Genomic DNA, 20,614 nt, shown 5'->3' on the forward strand with positions numbered 1-20,614 from the left:
TTGACGCTGATGTGGGACCACGCTCTCCGGATGGAGCTAGGTGGAGGGCGGTCTCCGAGTTTTGCCGAGTATAGCCGACAACAGCCGGAAGTGAGAGCAGGGAAACGGCACACAGGCAGCTAAGCGGCAGCAGCGGCACAGCTCTCTGCATCTTTCACACGGACTCCCAAGTTAGAAGTCTTGGTCACCGTTGAAAACTTGCTGCTAACATCACCATGTCTGTCTTGTGTTATAATAAGGGATGCGGACAGCGGTTTGATCCAGAGAACAACCAAGACGGTGAGTCGTGCTTTCAGTTAGTTAGCAGTGTCACGGAGGTTGAGAGAATATTAGCAAGCTAACCTCTGATCATCTGGAAATTTCTACAGCGAGCAGGCCTATTGGGCCCATGTAAGCTAACTTCATGTTAGGTGTTGGTACTTCTTTCTTTAAACCTACAACTACAAACTACCGTTCCCCGGAACAAGCTTTGTGTTGTTTAATGCTAGTTTAGCCTTGATGCTAGTTAGGTTTATAAGCAAGTTAACATGGTACTTAACTGGACCAACGTGGGGCTTGCAGAGCTGAAAGTTTCATGAACCCGTAAGCCTACACTTTTATTACACGCGAGGCATCGTTTGTATATTTCATCAAAACCAGAACAATACTGGTGTGTCAGCATTGTTAGCTCTCATTGGTGGGGTTTAAAAGTAAAAAGGTTTTTCTTCTGACCTCTCGACAAACGGCTTCTTTCGGTGTAAATCGGACAACCTATCAGCCTTTGATCAGCACTCTTTTGAGGGATTCATAAAACAAACTTGTTTCCGTTCTTTAAATTAATCAAAACTCAGAAGTCCAACTAATTCGGTCCGGAAACTATAAAAACACGTTTGTTTGTTTTTAATGAAAAGTGAAAAGTCAGACGTAAGGTTAGACCTGTATTTCCATAAAAACCTGTGATCCCTTAAATTGTCTGTTGGATTAAATTCTTTTACCTTTAACAAGAAACCTGTAGCATTTTTTATTCATTCACAGTCAGTGTGTATTACATTTCATTGACTTAAATCTCAGTTTACAATAATATAGGCTAAATCCAAGTAAAACAACAAAATGCAGCCATAAAACCTACTCAAAGTATAGGATACTCAGGAAGTCTGCAATGTGTTTGTCTGGTGTGAAATTAACTAGTCTAAGTTTGTTTCATCCTGCTAAAACTGAATTAGTTGATATTAAAGGTTCAGAAAACATGGTGGACTAAATTTACTCCTAATATGAACTAGTTCACATTTATTTGTCAATATTTTTATTAAATAAATTCTTTAATAATGTATAGATCATAACACAGCGTGTCAATTTGCATATTGAATATCTAACTAACTGCCTGGTATTTGCAACCTAGCCTTTGTCAATTGTTTGCATCTGTTTAATTTTGATCTATAAGGAGGTATGGTCAAGGTTTCATAAAGCATATATTTCTTTCTAAAATCAAAACAAGTGAAAGAGTTTGATAGACTTTTCTAATAAGACTTCATTTTTAACTGTAGCTATGAGGTTGATGTTCCTCTTTGATAACAATCCTACTTTAACAATGTTTAAAGTACATCAGCTAAAAAAATTGTGGATTATATAAATTATAGTAAAGATTTTCAGCTTCTGTTCATCTGTAATTAACTCTGCAGTAGTGAAACCTTGGAAAATGACAGAATGTATTTACAATTATGCTGGTACTTTATTCCCTTGCTTACATAATCACAATAGCACTGCAGTCACCAAGTACTTACCTTCAAGGATAAATGTTACAACTCTTTTCTACACAATGAAATAAAGGTTTATCAGTTTACAATTTTCATTTACTCATAGTAGAGTCCCATTTAATGACATCAGGGAGTCCTATACTCAGGACAAGTATCTCATGTTAAAAGTTGCATTGAGTCCTAAGTTCTAAAGAAAGCTTAAGTCACCTATGTTGATGTATAACACTGTAGTTATATATGCTAACTAAAATTGTAACTAAGGATCTGTTGAGAAGCAGTGCAGATAAAGGCATCTGTTAGCCTTTATTTTTTTTATTTGAAGACTATTTTGTTAAAACATGAATCTTTGTTATATTTGTAATGTAATTGTTTCAATATTATTAGTAATTGTTTGTTCTTCCAAATACAAACATATTAGTCTTATTACCAAGCAGATCAAATTCTGAGAAATCAGATGTTCTGCTATAGGAGGGCTCTCCCATGGCAGAGCCCTCATCAATTCTTCAACTTCCTGTTCATTAAACACATCAAAACGAAAAATTAAACTAGGAACTCTCAGCTTTCTCAGGTTATAAACACATCGTCCCACAACATATACATTTCTTTTGTGGTAAAAGGCGACACTATTTGTCTCTTTTAGATGTTAATTTTTGGGGGGGAGACTGAAGTAGCAGCTCAAGAAAATCAGAAATTGACATCATCCAGGAAAGACTTGATCAGTGCGTACGTGTCTCTCTTTTTTTCCACTTTGCAGCATCTTTTAAATAAATAGCGCAAACCTAATTGTCATGTAATTGGTGACTTCTTTATTTTCAAAACTTTTTATGAAGCCTGTTTTCCCTCCTCTCAAGGAGGCATAACTGGAAGGGGATAGAAAGTCTCAGAAACTTCTAAATGAACAAATAAGCTGCGTGCTTTGTAATCCCTTTAAATATAACCAAAGGGGCTTATACCTGAAAGTTTTATTTCAAATCTTCACTTTTGGCTGCCTGCAGTTAAACCATAATCTGTGAAAATTGAGAGTACTCTGCCTACTAACTCAGAGTTTGCAGCACAGATTCACCTCCAACACAACAAGTTTTTAGTGTAACAATAGATCATATGGGCGATGACAGTTCAGATATCACCAGAATAAAAAAAAAAACTGAAGAGAAATGTCTGATATGTTTAATTTTATTAAATTTATGACCTTGAAATAAAACAAGTTATAGATTTTTTTTATTATGGTTCTACTTTGGAGTATAACAGTTGTAACACCCCAAATGTTTTAGATTTCTTATTTTCCTGCATTTAGAGGGATCTCATGATCGTTGAATGATTTCTTTTTTTCTTCAGTTGAAAAACATACAAAAACTGCTGAGGAGAAAATGTGATTGAATATCCCTCCATTATTTAATATAAGGGGAAGTTTGTTTATTATGCTATTGTTTATGTGAAGACACAGACCGAGAGGCTTTTGAATTCCTAAGGATGTTGTCTTTAGCTCCCATAGCAGAGCCCTCACCAGTTCTTCAACTCCCTTACAATCGTCTTCTTCTGTCTTCAAGCAATCCAATATGTGTACTGCCAAGACACTTGAAGCTAGAGTCAAAGTCTAATTTCCATTTTAATAGGATGTCTCTTTATCATAACAGTAGAGTATATTATAATTACCTTTAGGGATATCTAAGTGGTGTATCTATGGCAATAGCACGGAAGAGGCACTGCTCAGGCAGAACTGCATGGAAAGTGATTTATCACCTGTTCTCCCTACCAACGTGATTTTTTTTTCTTTTATTATTCATTTACCGCACAGTGATTTGTTGTTGGGGGCTCTTCATACTAGAGTACACACTAGCATAAGGTACATTTTCCTGTTAGGACTGATGTGCTATGTTTGAGATTTCCTATTTCAGGATGAAATAAGCTGAATTTTCTTTGGGATGTTTTGACAAAATTCATGCTGCACTGTTTTATTTTATTTTTGCACAATGTGAGGTTTAATCCTTTGCTGAAGTCTTACAAATTTTCCACATGACAGAACATAATATGACATGAGTCTAGAATGCAGCTCTGAGAAAATCCAAGATGTGGTCTTACCCAGATTTTTGATGAACTAAACAGAGTTGCAACTGGTTTGTTTTGTTGCTTCACTTTTTAGTAGCAGACTGAGCCGTCAGCTAATTTCATATTTTCTGATGTTAATTTGTACCACACTGAAACACAATGTTTTGTGATAAGGGTGCGGAATGTTTCCAACTTTGCACCTTTGAAGCACATTTCGACATGAGAGCTCAGACCGACACAACACCATCATCGGACTGCCAGTGTCAGTGAATTTAAATTTAAACAGACAGTGTCATATTATGTTGTCTAGGAGGTTTACTACTTTGTTGTTGCAGATACAGGAGCTTCACTGACCTTTTAAAGTTGCTTTCAAACATCAGTATCACCTGTAGCGTTAGCATAGCTGGCATGTGGCATTATTGCTCAGCATTACACATACTGCAGTTCTGCTGCTGGATGAATTGGCATAATTTGGGAAAAATGCAAATAGCTCAGTTTTGATGCAAGTGTCTTTGAATAACTATATGTTTTATTGATTATAATTTATAAAATCAGTTATTTAGAAATCCCTACTGGAGGTGCACCAAGAAATTGTTTGACCAGAACATTTTTAGCTTGACCTGCCATTACTGTCGGACTCCTTTAAATCAGATATCTTTTCAATTATCTTACAAGATAATTGAAAGATTATCTTTTCAGATAATCTTTATTATAGAGATGTAACATTGTATACAGACAGGCAGACTTTTATGCATGAACATATACATGCAGTTATTGAACAACTCAATAACTATAATAGTTATTGAGTTAACTCAATAACTGTAATAGTTATTGAGTTGTTCAGTGAGTTCCCATTATTGATTTGTTCAATTTTTAGAGCATTGATTAAATTCATACCCATATTTTTGTACAGCTTTAATCAACGCTGTGTTTTTTGTTTGCATAGATGCCTGTACCCATCACCCAGGAGTCCCAGTGTTCCACGATGCTTTGAAGGTATTGTCCCTGAAAGCATACTGATAGCTTGTACTTTGTTCAAACATTCTGGTCTAATTTAATGTTTTGGTAACTTCTTTTCAGGGATGGTCCTGCTGCAAGAGAAGAACTACCGACTTCTCAGACTTCCTCAGCATCGCTGTAAGTTTTTTGTTTTATTTCATCCATTTTCCCCAGTAGTTTTGTTGTTGAGCAGATATTGACTACCGCCTTCTTTTTTTGGCCCCATTGGCCTTGGAGCACTTTTTATGAGTTCAATACAGTGACTTTCTTCTCACAGGGCTGCACAAAGGGACCCCACAACAAAGAGAAGCCTCCTGAGCCGGTGAAACCAGACGTGAAAACATCGGGAGAAAAAAAGGAGTTGGAGGCCCAAAAACCAAAGTTTAATGAGTACATCATCTCTGCACCGAAACCCCAGGAGGCGATACACAGGCCAAGGTTGGTTTTTGCAAGAGCTTTTTTCCTAAGTCAGTGAAAGAGAAGTATAAATATCCAAACTAAACACAAAAATACACCTAGTAAAAGTTTAAATTCGGGGTGTTTGTTATTTAATATTTGAACAGTGGAAAACGGGGCAGAGATGTGCTTTTTGCATTCATTGTTGCTTTGGGACATTGTGCTGAATATTTATGCTTTCAGATCTGCAGACTGTTCTGTATTGTAAATTTTACTTGTTTAGTTCCAAACCTCAGCGAGACTAGGTTGTTTTGTCTTTGAAGCAGCATTTAAAAAGGGAACACTGGCAAAACAATTACGATTTAATACTGCCATGATGACTGTTTAAACTTCATAAAAGCCTATTTTTTTTCCTGAGATATTTATTTTTCTTACAGTCCCGATGAGCCGATGGTGAGACTGCAGCACAAAGTTTCTTCCTCTCTAAAGCAGGCGTTGGAGAAACTGAAAGTATCCGAAAATATATCAGAGACAAAAGGTGGGAAACAGATTTTGATTTTCTTTTTCCGTCTACTCCTCTTTCTTATCTTTGCTGAATATATTTTCATCATCCAGTACTTACAAGATCATCTGAACAGTGCTTGTGACAGCAGATGTGAAGGTCATGTTAAAAGTAGAACTTAATGGATGACCACTGGGAATTTCCCATCATCTGTGTCATTCACGTCATGATATTCGAGTTAAAGATGACAGTTAGAGGGCAGCACATCAAAACTGATGATACATTTTTTAAATCTTGTCATGTGCATGATTTTTTTTTCTCTCTTTTTTTCTTCTCTCTGGATGTTTTACTGTCTAGAGGAAGATGGCGATGAGATCAAAATCGGAACATCATGTAAAAATGGAGGATGTACAAAAGTAAGTGAATCTTTGGTGTTTTGTAGTAAACTGTGGCACTTTTACTTTTAACTGTAGCACTGCTCATCTTGGGAAATCAGTAAAATAGTGAGTTCAGTTTATTTATATAGAGCCATTTCACAAAAAGAATAATCATTTCAGTTCAATCACAGATGGAATGATCCCATATGAAATCAAACAGTACAGTAAGTTTAGTTAATTATTCAAAGTAGTTTAGAAAGTTTCTAATGAAACCCAGCAGATTGCATCGAGTCAGTGACTTGCAGCATTCACTCCTCCTGGACTAGCATTGTCATTGACTTTACAGCAATCCCTCACAATTTTCTCGCATACAAAAACACATGCTCATGTGTAATTATAGCAAAAAAATCACCATAATCTCAGCTTATTGTTTGACATTACACCACCCTCCAATCCCCCTTAAGAAAAGTTAGTACTCAGGGGTAATTTAAGCTCCATATTTTCTACAGGGTGGATGGAAAGCAAAGTTTTTCATTCAAGCTAATCAGACCTGTCAGAGCAGAAACCCCAAGATCAGAACAGGAATTTTGAGGAAAATTTACATTGACATGTTTGGTAGCCCGTCTGATTTACATAATTATACTTGAACTGATTTTGTATACCTACTCTCATCGGCTTCTTGCTTCTAAGCGGTAATGAATGAGCGTTCGATGTGAATCTAAATTAGTCTTCTTTCATCTGTTTTTATTTGTTTTTGTGTACAAATATTATTGTGACTTCCAGAGTTCCTACACAGTAAAGAACAGAATAGAATGGAGCGTACTGTTACTACACATAGTATGATAAAATGAGAGGTTTCCTTAAGCTTCACAGTTAAACTTACAAGAACAAAAACAGCACAACAGTACAATATAAAGTCACTGAGGATGATAACAAATGAACCAATTATAGAAAATGTATGTGCATGCTTTATTTGAAGTTGGTTGCCCTTTGAACAGAAAACATGCTGTTGAGTTAATAGAGCTGACAGGAATGTTCTTGTTTTTTATGTCTAAAATTCATCCATTTATTAATGTTTATCCAGTTATATGTTTACCTATGCATACATTCATTTCTTTATCCATATATCCCCCCTACTTTCATCTCTCCCTGCGCACTCTATTTGTTGTTGTTTCAGCATTCGTCTTTAAAGCCGATTCACTGTAGAAATATCCGCCATTAATTCCTAGTAAACTTTTGTATATACTCCTTAGAAACTGACTAAAAAGCACTGAGAATTGTGAAAAGTTTAGTGTAGGAAAGTAATTAATTTTGACATAAAAGATGAGTAGGAACCCTCGATATCGCTCATTACCATAATAGTCAGTAGTTCTTATGCTTTCAGCAGCAGCAGAATTGACTAAGTTCTTCTTCGTCGTATGCTTTTCTGTAGGGATGCACCAATGGATCAGCCCAGATTTCCTTAATTTTGGGAGATCAGTGATCGGCCAATACTTGCATGTTAAGCCAATCTTATCCCCTAACCTTATCTACCTCAGCAGAGGTCTAAAAATCAACCAGTGTCCTCTATTGCTTTGCTTTGAGAGAGGTTTCACTGACAGTCCCGTCCACCAGGTCATGTCTGCACATCCGCAGTTAATTCTCCCCACTGTTGCAAACTCAGTGACTTTCATGCTATAATTAGCAACATTTCAGACAAAAAATCGGTATCGGCCAAAATCGGAATTGGTAGATCAGGCTTTTTAAAGATTGGTGATTGCAATTGGCCAGGAATTGGTGCACCCTTACTTTTATCAACAAAATAAATACTGGATCAAAAACAAAAAGGGATTTTATGACTGGATAAAACATTATCAATGTCTTTTAAAAAACATTTTAAAAAAATCTAATTTTTGTTTTTAACCTCAGATTTTTGAGGGACCTTCAAGTGACTCAGACGTGTGCTCATTCCACTCTGGAGTCCCCATCTTCCATGAAGGGTTGGTATAAATGCTAATGTTAAGCATATACTGCTTATAAAATATAAAATTCATCCCACACCATTATTTATTGACATTTATCAGTTGCCTTTCTCTTCTGGCAACTGTAAAAGAATAATTGCTTCTCTCCTGCTTCTCCAGGATGAAATACTGGAGCTGCTGTAAAAGGAAAACCTCTGACTTTAACACCTTCCTGTCTCAGGAGGGCTGCACAAAGGGAGCACATCTATGGAGGAAAAAAGATGTGGTATGTGTGCCAGCTTGACAGCAATTGATCATTTTGTGGTGCAAGTCTATGAGGAGGCTTGGCTGGAACTCCATCTAGTGGTTTCTGGAAAGCGGTTTCACAATGAAGACGTTGCTTTGCAGCAGAGGTGGACAAGTTGACTGATGTGCTGGGCTTTAACTGGATTCTCTTTGTAGGGGAAGAAGGTGGTCCCCTGCCGGTTCGACTGGCACCAGACAGGGACACAGGTCATCATTTCTATATATGCCAAAAATGCCGTTCCTGAGCTAAGCTACGTGGATGCCAACAGCACTACAGTGAGAGGCTGACTACACTCTGATTATTTCTGTGCTTTTCTGAACTGCTTAGAGTTTAAATTACTTATTTAAGATTCAATTTCATTTTTTTCTCTAGCTCAACATCCACATTATATTTGATGGCGAGAAGGAATTTCAACAGGATATCAGCTTGTGGGGAGTAAGTACAGTAATACCACAGTAAAATAAACCTTTAATGATTTATGTGTGCTGTGCATGGACCATTTTCTAAGGATTTGACAGTACACTGGAGACATTAACAAAAACTGGCTTTTATATTGAAAATAAATATTTAAGTTTTTAATATTTTAATGTTAACAGTCAGAGGAGTTAAGTCCAAATAGAGAGATAAATTCAAAACCAGATGTTTAAAGCCATAAACTATAGTTTAATTCATTGCACATTCCAAATGATGCAGAATTAGGTACATTCAAGTTTAGATAACACACTCCTCCATTCAGATATGCAAAAATGTAAATGCAAATATGCCATGCACATGTGATTCTTCACTCTGCACATCTACATTTTTTTGGGGAAAAATGTTAATGCACTGCGAGTTTGAGATTATCTTAAATGAGGGTGGAAAGACAATTGATAGTTATATTTTATGTGCAATACAAACTGATTTGTTAATGTTGTACAACACTTCGATGGTTTACAAACTATCATTTTAAATTATTGTACAGTTGTTCTGTGAAAAGTTGGGGTTGACACATTTAAAACTTTACACCTTCTCTTATTTATCAGTCGCATACATACTTTAAATACAGTAGTACTCATAGGGTTGGTAAAATACCCTGTTACTTTAGGCAAAAAACAGGTAGTTACTCATTTACACAACAAACTAGTAGTGATGGTGTAAGGACAAACATCAACGGCACATCCAGCTTGTGTGCAAATCATTTTCTAACCAAGTAGCTAGCGTTCTTACACCGTTCCAGCTCATAGTCTGTTCACAACCACTTTCTTCATTAAAATGAATGAGCTAAACCACCTCATCAAAATGTCATTTGTGCATCATATTTCATTTGTATAATGATTTCATAAAATGCTTCCTGTTGATGTAAAATCAACAATCCTACAGTTGTGCCAAAAAAAGCTATTTCTGTGCAGTCAGCACTTCCAATTATATAAGGAAAACTTGTGCTGGTTGTGCTTTAACGTTGGCATTATGTGAGAATTTGGTATACCTTACTGACATGAATAAATTCCATGTCAATAATAGTTTAAATAGGACAGTCCTGATCAATATGTCGGCTCCAGTGGAACTGCTTCTATTGCTTGGAACCTCGGTGGGTCAGCAGCTGCATGGGGACAGGGCAACCATAGCCTCAAGCACAGTTACAAACGGGTTGCCGTGGGAGACCTAAAGCAACCGATTAGCCGGGTGTCATCTTGTGTCATCTCATTTTCTAAAAAAACGTTTCACACTGTGCTACTTAGAATATGTTCTTCTTCACAAAATCTAAGCATAACCAAAGAACCGTAGGTGCGTACATAAAATAAATCATCATAGAAAGTAAAGGTATGTACTACTTTTCTTTTCTACATTGACTCATGACCTTAGTAATATGTATGGTCCATGAAAATTTTATAAATACTTAACACATTATTTGTTACCAGATTAAGTTACAGACCAAAACACACATAATTATCCTATCAGGTTATGCAAAGCTTGCATGGAGTGTATGAGTTGGTGAGAATTTTGAACCCTGTTTTTCCGTTGGTGAGAATTTTGTGTTTGTGGTATCTTTTGAAATATATTACATAGAAATATATCATTTTAATTTGTTAAAAACAAGTTATCTTGAATTAATTTCCCTGCTCATTGTATCCATTTAAGTGAGACATCAGTCGGTGAAGACAGTTTATATAAATTGATTAGTTGTCTCTGGAAACATTTATTAGTTTCCAGTTGGACTATGTTTTCTGAGCTTGCATCATTTTTTCATCATTTCTTTCATTGCTAAGGGCTCCTGGGCACATGCCCATTTAATGTTGGAAAATCCTTAAAGTACACAAATGTAATCCTGCTTGATTTAGAAAGTCTTACTTTAGTGAAGTTTTTGGCTCTTACTAAAACAAAAAAAAAAACAACACAAAAGTGTGTTCATAAACTATTTTAATTGCTGTTAAACAAGTTGCTCTTTCTATCTCACCTTTCCAGGTTATAGATGTGACCAAAAGCATGGTAAATATGATGGCGGCCAAGATAGAAGTTGCCATGAAGAAGGCAGAGCCAATGTCCTGGGCTCGTCTAGACCTGCCACCTCCCATCACCCCACCCAAGGAGAACGACGAAAAGAAAGAAGAGGGTGATAGTGAGGATGAGGATGGAGACGAATGATGACATGTTTCTGTCTAGCTTAGTCAAAGGCAGGAAAGGCATATTTTAACTTATTTACCTCTTTAAAGAATTGCCTCTTTTGCAGTTATAGCATTCTTTTATTTCTCTGACATTCACAGCAATTTTTCCCCTTATCTATCTTCATTATCAAAATTACTTATCGACTTTTTCTGAAATATTGGAGTTAATTAAAAGCTTGAGTGCTAAGTATATCTTACAAATATTTTTACGTGGACAAATGTAGACTTTAATCCAGTGAGGTAACAACTTACCTGTGTATTTGCACTGACGTTATCTTTAAAAACAACTTGACGGAGATGACGGGGCCGCTCATATTGAATCATAATAGTTGTGACCATTTCTCTACAACGGTGGGTAAAAGATGGTTCAAAATTACATTACAAAATTACATTGTCTCATAATTGAGAAATTGGAAGTTACGCACTTCCAGCGGTGTAATGTTTTGGCATTCCATCCTTTAGTTTCAATTATTAGATAAATTATTAAATATTGTTTTATATTTTCTGTTAATGTCCTAAGAAATTTAGGCTGTCTGCGTGATGAAGAGATGTTCTATTAAATTTGAGTCCTCCAGGTATCTATATGTGTTTAAAATGGAATATATTTTAACAAACATCATTAAAAATATTAGTTCTTCAGGTTTTGCTTTGCCTTTGTTCCAGTGGAAACAAAGGTTTGCTCTAGACTGTTTTTTACATTATATTCTGCATTTATTTTGTACACTTTTGCTTTGAGTGACTATTTCTTCTGACTACAACACACTGCGGTTTTAATGGAAATGTACTGTAACATTTGACTATGCCAAATGAATACTAAGTATTTTGAGCAAAATACTGTATTATTGAAATGATACACTAGACAGCATGTGTCTATGTTTAGAATGTTTGACATTTATTTGGCTTAATGAGACCATGATAAGAGGTACATCAGGAAACAGGTTTATTCCACCCCCTGCAAAAAATAAATTTGTGTTCAGCAAATTCAAAGATGAGTGTTGGTGTTTGTTTATATAAAAAAACCAGTCTGAATATTCTACAATAGATTTTTCCAATCTTTCTGTATCAACTATATTGACATTGTGATAGGATAGAAAACACAAATTAAATTGCAATGTCAAGTTAAAAGTCAAAACCCTGTAATTTTCAAAATTATAAACTAGGTACTGAAAACTTACTGTACAGTACTAAAGTAGAAAAGTTGAAAAATGTTAAATCGTACTGTGTGCCTGGAAAAGACATAATTCGACTCCTATTTTAAGAGGCCAGCAATACCTATCACATCTTATTATGCTAACAGGCTGTGTGAAACCGGTGTAGCTCCATGGTCAGAAATGTTTCCGATCCATATACAGTCTCCATGGTAACCAGCTGACCAATGAACTGTCACAGTGTCTTTTACTATTATTACTGAATCACATATTCACCACAGCAGCAAGATTTACTATCGCTATCCAGTTTATCAAGTGCTTAGCATACTTCCTAAACCAATTAAACTTGGTTAAACAAGTATACTTGGTGGAGAATCAACCAGTCATGTGACAGCAAGCTCTCTTCACTTTGGGTTTATGTTTGATAGTTAGGTCTTTTTTTCTGTTTTTTGGGAAATTAAAATCAAAAAATCTCGAAACCTATGTGCTACAGCAGCAGAAGACCATGCTAAATACAGACAAAACATGAATCATTAACAGATTTGGTGGAAGCACGGATCCCTCAGAACTTATCTGAAATTTTCAGGTTTATAGTGGTTTAATGGTATGGACATAATTTGACTCTTTAACTGATTTATAATTACTTTTGCCTGCTGAATTTTTCTGCGCATCATGTCCATTGCTTTATGACCCAGTGGGCTCCTTTCAGCAGAATAGTGCATGGTTCATTGCAAGTCCTCTGCAGAACTAGATCAGACTGAATAGGTGATTCAGCTGCGTTGGAGTCGGGGCACATGGAAAACATCGACTTTACGTCCCATCAGTCAGAGTTTTAAAAGTTAAATTGCTTGTTCTGCAGAATGAGAGCTGATCAGCACCGAAAACACTGACATTAAACCTAGTATTCAGGGATGCTATGAAATAAAAATCCATATCTTCTATTGACAATAGAAGATATTCTATATTCCGACAACATTCTATTGCTATTCTATTAGCAATAGAATGAATGGACTGGGGTTACACACCAAGTATATTATTTTACTTGGTGTGTAACCCCATGCACCCATCAGGGACTCTGAGAATTGATTATTATTCTTGAGGCAATCTGTACCAACCCAACATTCTGGCATCCTCTCCTTGTCTAATGCAGAATTATGTTTATCGCTGAAGAGTGCTTTCATCCATAGTCTGTAACTCTTTGCTCTGGGGCTCTGTTTTCTTGTTTTGCTCTTTTCAAATTGCGGTTTACATTAAGCTGTTTTTTATGTAAATCCCATTTACTGCAAACAGGCTTTTACAGTTCAATTAGCAGAGCTTACTTCTTTCTCTTCCCATTTGTTATGTGTCAATTATCATTTTCAAGTTGCATTTCATTTATCTGACAGTTTTGCGTTGTGCATTTTTTACTTTGATAAGGAAACTATGCTAACTACAATAAACCCATGTGGTTATTGATGTACATTCAACAAGGGCCCTTGAATAACTTTACCCCATTGAGTAACTTTATGCTGTATTTGTAAAGTTCTCCAAATAAGTTAAGGTTAGGATTAATAGGGATTGTAAGCATAATGTTCCCCCAATTTATTCAAAACGATACCAAAAGCTCAAGTTCACAACTAATGAAGTAAATCAGCCTTAGTTTTCAAGATTATCATAACAAAGGTAAAGAATACATGTCTGGAATCATGAAAACATTTTCTGAAAAATGAAGATACTCCCAAGAACATGTTAAAACCATATGCTGCATCCCATAATGTTTTGGAAGAATTTGATAACATTTATTAAAATGTAATCAAATGTAAACATGGTTATATTACATTTTACAGTTTTCTAAATGCATGCAACAGATATATTTAGATAAACGTTGTTAATACTCCCATGTTTTTGGCGATGAGTAATTACATAGTTGTTTGGTAGTTATGGTGGCTGGCTTCAGTTTCATTGTTCCAGATAAGTGGCTGCTTTTCTGGTAAGGCAAAGAAGTTTTTCCAACTCTTCCTGCGAGGCCAGGCTTTGAATCGATGTTTAGCGAGAAGGATAGCGATAGCTATGGCCACAGTCACAATTCCTCCACAGAGCACTGCAAGGATCAACAAGGGCCACACATCGTGCAGCTCATCCAGGTAGGGGCGCATGGATTCTGCAAGCCTTTGGTCTGCAAGAAAGGTGGAGCAAAGTCAGCAAAGTGTGTTTTTATATATGGCCATAAATCCCTTTTAATGACACATGCATAGTTTAAACAATATACAAAAGGCAATATTCAGTGAGTTTTTTTCTTGTCCAACCAGAGCCGCTTTCTTCCGTGCACCTGCTGTATCACTTGTGGCAAACTACAACAAGGACTTGCTTTATATAGCTTTCTTTTTGTTCTCAATATTTTATAAAGGCCAGTTTTGTGGCATGCAAAACGAACAGACTTTTTTTTCTCTGAACGGTAGTTCCCTCAGTTTTCTCTTCATTAATTTTATCAATTGAGCTCATAAAAAATGAATCATGGTGGCAACATAACTTCTTATCTTAAACAAATTCATCAAAACAAACCCAATTTTTCCAGGTGTTATGTTTTTTTAAAAAAACTTTGAAAATCATGTATTCCCTTCTTTCTACTTCTTAATTAAGCAATATGTCCTGCAGATTTATTCAAAAATATTCCAAAAGAATCTTTGAATTTTTGTTGTGAAAATATAAGAAAATGTAAAAAAATAATCATAATAATTTTGAGGAGTGTAAATACTTTTGAATTGCACTGTATATGTGTAAACTAATTCCTAATTCCTAAAATGTATTAATTCTCTAATATATTTAGACTAACTATAAATGAAAATAGCTGGCATGACAGAATAAAAAAAAAAAAAATCAACATCAATAAAAACAATTTATTAAAATCTGAGAGGAACTTACTGGCATCCAACAAATAAGAGTATTCATATCCAAGGTCTTTGCTGGAAATAAAGTACTCTTTGTTTCTGTGCAGGGGTATAAACGGAGGCATGTGGTAATCACCGTTGTGCCCTATGGGAGCATTAGACTCCGGATACTGAGATGGAGATGGTTTGTGTCTCCTTAGCCACTGTTCATAGATACTTTAAAAGATAGAGAAAATGTAGAACCACTATTAACTGCAAAAATATGTATGGTGATCTGAGTTTCAGGTCTGTGCGGATGCATTTCTTACCTGTCAACAAAAGCATGGTGAAGCATAAATATGGGGTCATTTGCAGAGCCCTGCACAGAGGACATAGATCCATTCATAAACACATGCAGGGAAGCATGCATACCCAAACGAGAGCTGCTTCCCAACCCAGTCTGAGGGTCCCCGAATCCTGCAGAAAGAATAATATGGGTGACGAGAGCTAGCAAAGAAAACTAGAAAACTGGAAGCTTCCATGTTGCATCATTATCAAATAGTGGGTTTTTTTGTTTGTTTGTTTTTTAGCATTTAGTTCTTCACTTTGGTAAAGAATCTTAACCATGGTCACTCAGAATATACAGTTAAAAGTAGTTAAAAGTTTTGAAACACTATGAAGACAAACTTTCTGTAATTGATCTTGTTTGGTTGCTGTTAAAATAATGGGTTCTTCAGCATTTCAGCCAACATTGATAAAGGACTGGTTTCACCATTGATACTGACATACTGTTATCAGTTTCGGCAGCTTCATGTACTAGATACATGAAATTGATATTGCTTAGAGTAGACACACTATTGTTTTATTTTAAAACTTTAATTAGCTGCCAAAAGTCAAAACAATTATTTTAGAGCTTCTAGAAGTTAAAAAAAATGTCTGGCAGCAATGCACTATTTAACCGCTTTCAAGTATGTTCACACTTGAATGAGCTCATGGGAAACCCTCACATTATCTGTCACAACTTAAAATGGTATTACTCCTAAAATGTTTGCTGAGGCGTCAGTAAAAAAGTCAGAGTCGCAGCTTAGGCTCTCAACAGCCTTCTTAAATGAGCATAATGATCCAAACGCATTTCTTCCTCTTCTGCATTACTGTCAGCGAACATTGCCTAAATAAATAACCACTCTTACTGAGTACATAAGCATGTGAATATGATCTAATTTAGTCATATAATTATAGTAAAACAGGTATGCAATTTTTGCACAGTTTTATGTATTGGAACATACTAATAACAACAGGTTTTTACCATGTTTTATAGTTATTTAAATCTAAATTTAAATATATAAAAACACATCAGCTTCTATATTTTTATTATTCACTTCTCACAGTCAGTTTGTAAAAGTCCACTACCTGATCCAACATGCTACTTAAGAAACTTCATGAGCAATAACTCTAAAGGTTTTCTGTTTACCTTCCGTCTCACCTTGTATTAATTCAATATCAATAAAACCATTCCATTAAGTTTTTGTTGATACTTCACATTTTAAGAAATCTTTAAGATTCCTTTCTCCTATTTCTACAAGAAGCAGAATACAAGTCCAGCATTATGAACCTGGACTGATATCAGGTTCATAATGCTCTTCAATAGGCACTATAAAATGCATGATGTCTCCTTTGAAAACATTTAGAAATCCAATGAAGTTGTACATGACTTCCCGTTGACCTTGGGGTTAAGACCATCTTATCTTTTAATCCTAGCGATGTCACAGGTCAAGACTTATTTTTTAAAAAACCTTTTTGGCTCTTAAGCACTATCATTGTCCAAGAAATATTTCTAATTCCAACTGATTGCAGGTAGTTTTCAGCTTAGGAGTCAGCAATATGATCATCGTTAGGGTCATGTGTTTCTTCAACCATCATGTGGGAAGCTTGTGTTTTAGGGTCACATGGATATGTCCCTCAAACATTAAGTCAGATCCGTTGGTCTAATGAAGATGTGGTCTGAGAGATGGAGGGTTTTATATAGCTTAGCAGCAGCGCTACACTACACCATTTTTGCTTAAAATAGGCGGTAAAAGGTTAAAATAAATAACTTTCTCTGTTTTGAATCATCTGTTTATTCTATCCAGAATGGACTATCCTAGCTTTTTCTACTTCTCAAAACAGAAAGGACATTTGCTCTTGCTTGGATGTTAAACGCCTATAAAAATATCAAACTTTTTTTTTCAGTGAAGAGAAAGGTCCTTCACTGCTAAGAATGATGAGCAACCTTAAGACAAGCTTGCACTACATATAAAAGTATGACAGCAGGATATAGAAGTAGTCCGATAAACAGCATAAGTGAGATTGTATGTTGGTTTTTAGTCAGGCTCTGACTTGCTGACCTTCTAGGGTATTCCTGAAGCTCATGTTGGCGGTGCGGTCCATTGCTCCAGTGTCATAGTTTGGGAGGCTGAGAGTGAACTCCACATCTGCAGAAGTTGGTAATCTTTCCACAATATTTTGATTATGGTTTCCAGGATTACGGCGGAGAGGGCCTTCATTTCTGGCATCACAGAGAACTCCCCTGTTACTGTACTCCTCGGCCTGGGAGCACAGCACCTGTTGTTGCCGAGTACAGAAAGTTAAATTGTAAACACAAAACCTTATTAGTGAACTAAACATTACTTAATCCATAATTGAGGAATAAATAGGCAGATTTGAAACACAAATATGAGTTTCTATCTTGTGCAAATGTCCTTTTTAGAAGATTTTCTTATGAGTTTATTCTGTAAGCTCTTACGTAAGTATACTTTTGAACTTTTTTTCAAAACAGAGAGACTAGTTGATTGGGATTACAAAATAAGTTTGGGTCAGTGTCAAAATCTCAATCATAACTTTGAAAGAAGGTATTGCAGTTTTAAGATTTATGTATTAATGGAAAAAGTTATTAAAGCAACTGGGGCCTATGTGAAAAAATTATTCCCCAGTAATTCGGCAGATGTAATGGTACAAATACTCTACAAATGTTCCCCTTTTTCTTGTCTGTCCACAGATTATTCCCAATATAGTCGTGTTGCTTTTTGGCAGCTTTGCAATGTGCCTTTGTGTTTATTTTGGTCAGTTTACTTTGCCTTTTAACTTCTATGGATTCCATTTTTACCTCTTTTGTATGTTATTGTTGACTTATAAAAGAAAGTTCATCATAGTTGTTTCAGGATCTTACAAATCAAGCTATGTTTATTTAAAATATTATGTTATTGTCACATAGCATCTGCCTGGTTGGGATACTTTTTTTATTTTTGTTTTTGAAATGATCATTTCAGTTGACAAAAAAGCCAAAACAGAAGAATTGTTTTTGCAATTCTTTTTCCCTCCTATTAGGATAAAAATATATATTTTTGAAAGATAGGATTGAGAAGAGTTTGTCATGTATTGTAAATTTCTGTTTTGCTTGTTAGGAGAAAATATAATACAGCAAAAAAATTTGACAGTAACATTTATCTTTTCAAAAACATTTTTATGTAAATAAACAAAAGAAAATAGCATGCTTTATTTTACCTTCCAAGAGGAGAAGACAGAGCTTGGGCTGATAAGATTGGGGTTCTGGGGGCTCCGGGCCCCCATAAGCTCATCAGTGCACACTTCACAGTCCTGTGCATCTCTCCAGTCCCAGTAAGGAATGGAGAAAGTCATGTCTCCTGTCAGCTTCCTGATCTCATGTTCCCAGTGCAGCAAGTAAACACGGTGCCATGGTGGAAATGCAGGAGCCCAGTGTCCAAAGTCCACATTTCTCCAGACATTCCCTGGCCCACCTAACAGCGCATTGCGAGACACATAGTAATGCATCCAGACAAACACATCATACACTGAAACATCAGCAAACATCGGATTGGAGCCATTTTCCATCTCCCTATAGGTCCCTGTGGCAACAACATATTCCCTGCTGATCGTCTGCTTGGCGAGATTCAGATAAGAAATGAGTCTGTTTCTCTCAGCCCTGGTCAGGTGGAATATGTTTCGTCTAAGAGACACCCTTCTTTCGTTGCAGTTGTCCCCAAAGTAGCCAAACTTGCAGTCCCCACAGTTAAACCCCATAAAGTTCCCTGCACACTGACAAGTCCGGTTGTAGAAAACCAAAGGCCACTTCTCTCGATCGTCCAGTCCTGAGAAGGGGTACTGCGGTCCATCGGGCTGCTCTGAGATCTTCACATCCTCACAGGAGCCCCTGCCTGACCCGGCTCCACAAGCTGAGCCGTCCCCCTCCCACACCGGGCAGCACTCCTTGGTCCGCAGGGCTTGTTGCGTTACACAAAGGCGAGGGAACTGCTGATAGGTGGGCACCAAATACAGGATGAAAATAATAACTTTTAACCTCCACATCTCAGCCTTTTCCTTTCAGAGGCAAAGCAGACACTGAGACATGAACCAAGAACTGCCACAGTGGGAAAGTGGGAGGAATTTTCACTGAAGTTCTTGAGACCCCACTACCCCCCTCCACTGCTCTCTCAGTCACATGCTAAAATACCCTCAAGCTTACCTCATGAGTGGTGCAAACAGCCTGAAAAGAACATACACATCCAAGTTCGGGGGTAATCTTCATAGTTCAAGTCAAGTAAATTTCTTTATATAGTAACAAGGCAGTTCAAAGTGCATTATATAACAAAAATATAACACAATAACCAAAACTTTAAGTTTTGTCAAATTCCATCATCAAAATCATCAAGAAAAATCATCAGCAAGTATACATCAAATATAAAATTAATGTTCCAGTTATTAATAATAAGTCAACTCTCAATAGGTGTGTTTTTAGCCTGGATTTAAATGAATTCAGTGTTTTAGCTGTTTTCTGGACCTTTCCAGGTTTGTGGAGCATAAAAACTGAATGCTGCTCCTGTTTTACAGTTCAGATTTGTAATCGTGCAAAATATTTCCCTTTTACCAGAGATGTTATGTATGTAATAAGGCTGTTTTCAGGGCAAGAACTGCAATTTAGCCATGGCTATAAATGCAAATGTATATAATATGTTTATTCTATATACTTGTCCCATTAGATTATTGAATTAGATAAAATTTACAGTGCCTTCAAATGTAGTTATATCCCTTTTTTAGTCATGTTACCACAAACTTCAATGTCTCTGTGTTGGGAAATTCTATGCGATCAAGTAACCCAAATGTATGTGTTGCTTTGAATTGGAATGAAAATAATCTGTGGTTTTCAAAATGTTTTATTGATATAAACCTGAAATGTATGATAAGCATCTCCACATTTCCAGAATCAATAGCATGTGCTCTGGGGTTTATTTCTATTAGATACGAGATTGAAGTTTTATATATACTGTATACTAAACACCCTTTTTGGTGGTATACTTACTAATTTTATGCTTCACATTGTGTTGGCATGATCCTAATTCCCAATATATAGCCACACAGAACATCAGTGTGTTTTCTGTGGTTGCACTGTGAAACTCTCCATGACAGTAGTGGGACCACGGTTTTAAATTCTGCCACAAAAACCTCACTCTGTATGCATATTTAATTTGAACATTAATGTTAATGTGAAATTAATGCATTTTTCAGTTTCAAATATCTAACACACTTACAGGCAGTGCCTAAAAAAGAATAATAAAAAAAACTCCACAAATTTCTTTAAGTTTTTTAACCCACTAAAAAGAACAAAAAACCTCAGTCCAATCCTT

General features: G+C 36.1%; 2 protein-coding genes across 2 annotated transcripts; one reads left to right on the plus strand and one right to left on the minus strand.

The window, feature by feature from the left end:
* The first annotated feature begins 89 nt into the window (after positions 1-89).
* Positions 90-11,946, plus strand: chordc1 (cysteine and histidine rich domain containing 1). Its single transcript, XM_005807059.3, has 11 exons — positions 90-279; positions 4,726-4,775; positions 4,860-4,916; positions 5,056-5,216; positions 5,612-5,712; positions 6,034-6,092; positions 7,962-8,032; positions 8,174-8,279; positions 8,456-8,575; positions 8,673-8,735; positions 10,743-11,946. Exons 1-11 carry the CDS (start codon positions 216-218, stop codon positions 10,920-10,922), a joined length of 1,032 nt encoding a protein of 343 aa, XP_005807116.1. The 5' UTR covers positions 90-215; the 3' UTR covers positions 10,923-11,946.
* A 1,657-nt stretch (positions 11,947-13,603) lies between these two features.
* Positions 13,604-19,373, minus strand: LOC102216777 (tyrosinase-like). Its single transcript, XM_005807092.2, has 5 exons — positions 18,477-19,373; positions 17,321-17,537; positions 15,266-15,413; positions 14,992-15,173; positions 13,604-14,245 (listed from the first exon to the last, which is right to left on the minus strand). The coding sequence occupies exons 1-5, from the start codon at positions 19,296-19,298 to the stop codon at positions 13,989-13,991; spliced, it is 1,626 nt and encodes a 541-aa protein (XP_005807149.1). The 5' UTR covers positions 19,299-19,373; the 3' UTR covers positions 13,604-13,988.
* Positions 19,374-20,614: the final 1,241 nt, after the last annotated feature.

The sequence above is a fragment of the Xiphophorus maculatus genome, chromosome 11 (assembly GCF_002775205.1).
Source record: "Xiphophorus maculatus strain JP 163 A chromosome 11, X_maculatus-5.0-male, whole genome shotgun sequence".
Taxonomy (NCBI): domain Eukaryota; kingdom Metazoa; phylum Chordata; class Actinopteri; order Cyprinodontiformes; family Poeciliidae; genus Xiphophorus; species Xiphophorus maculatus.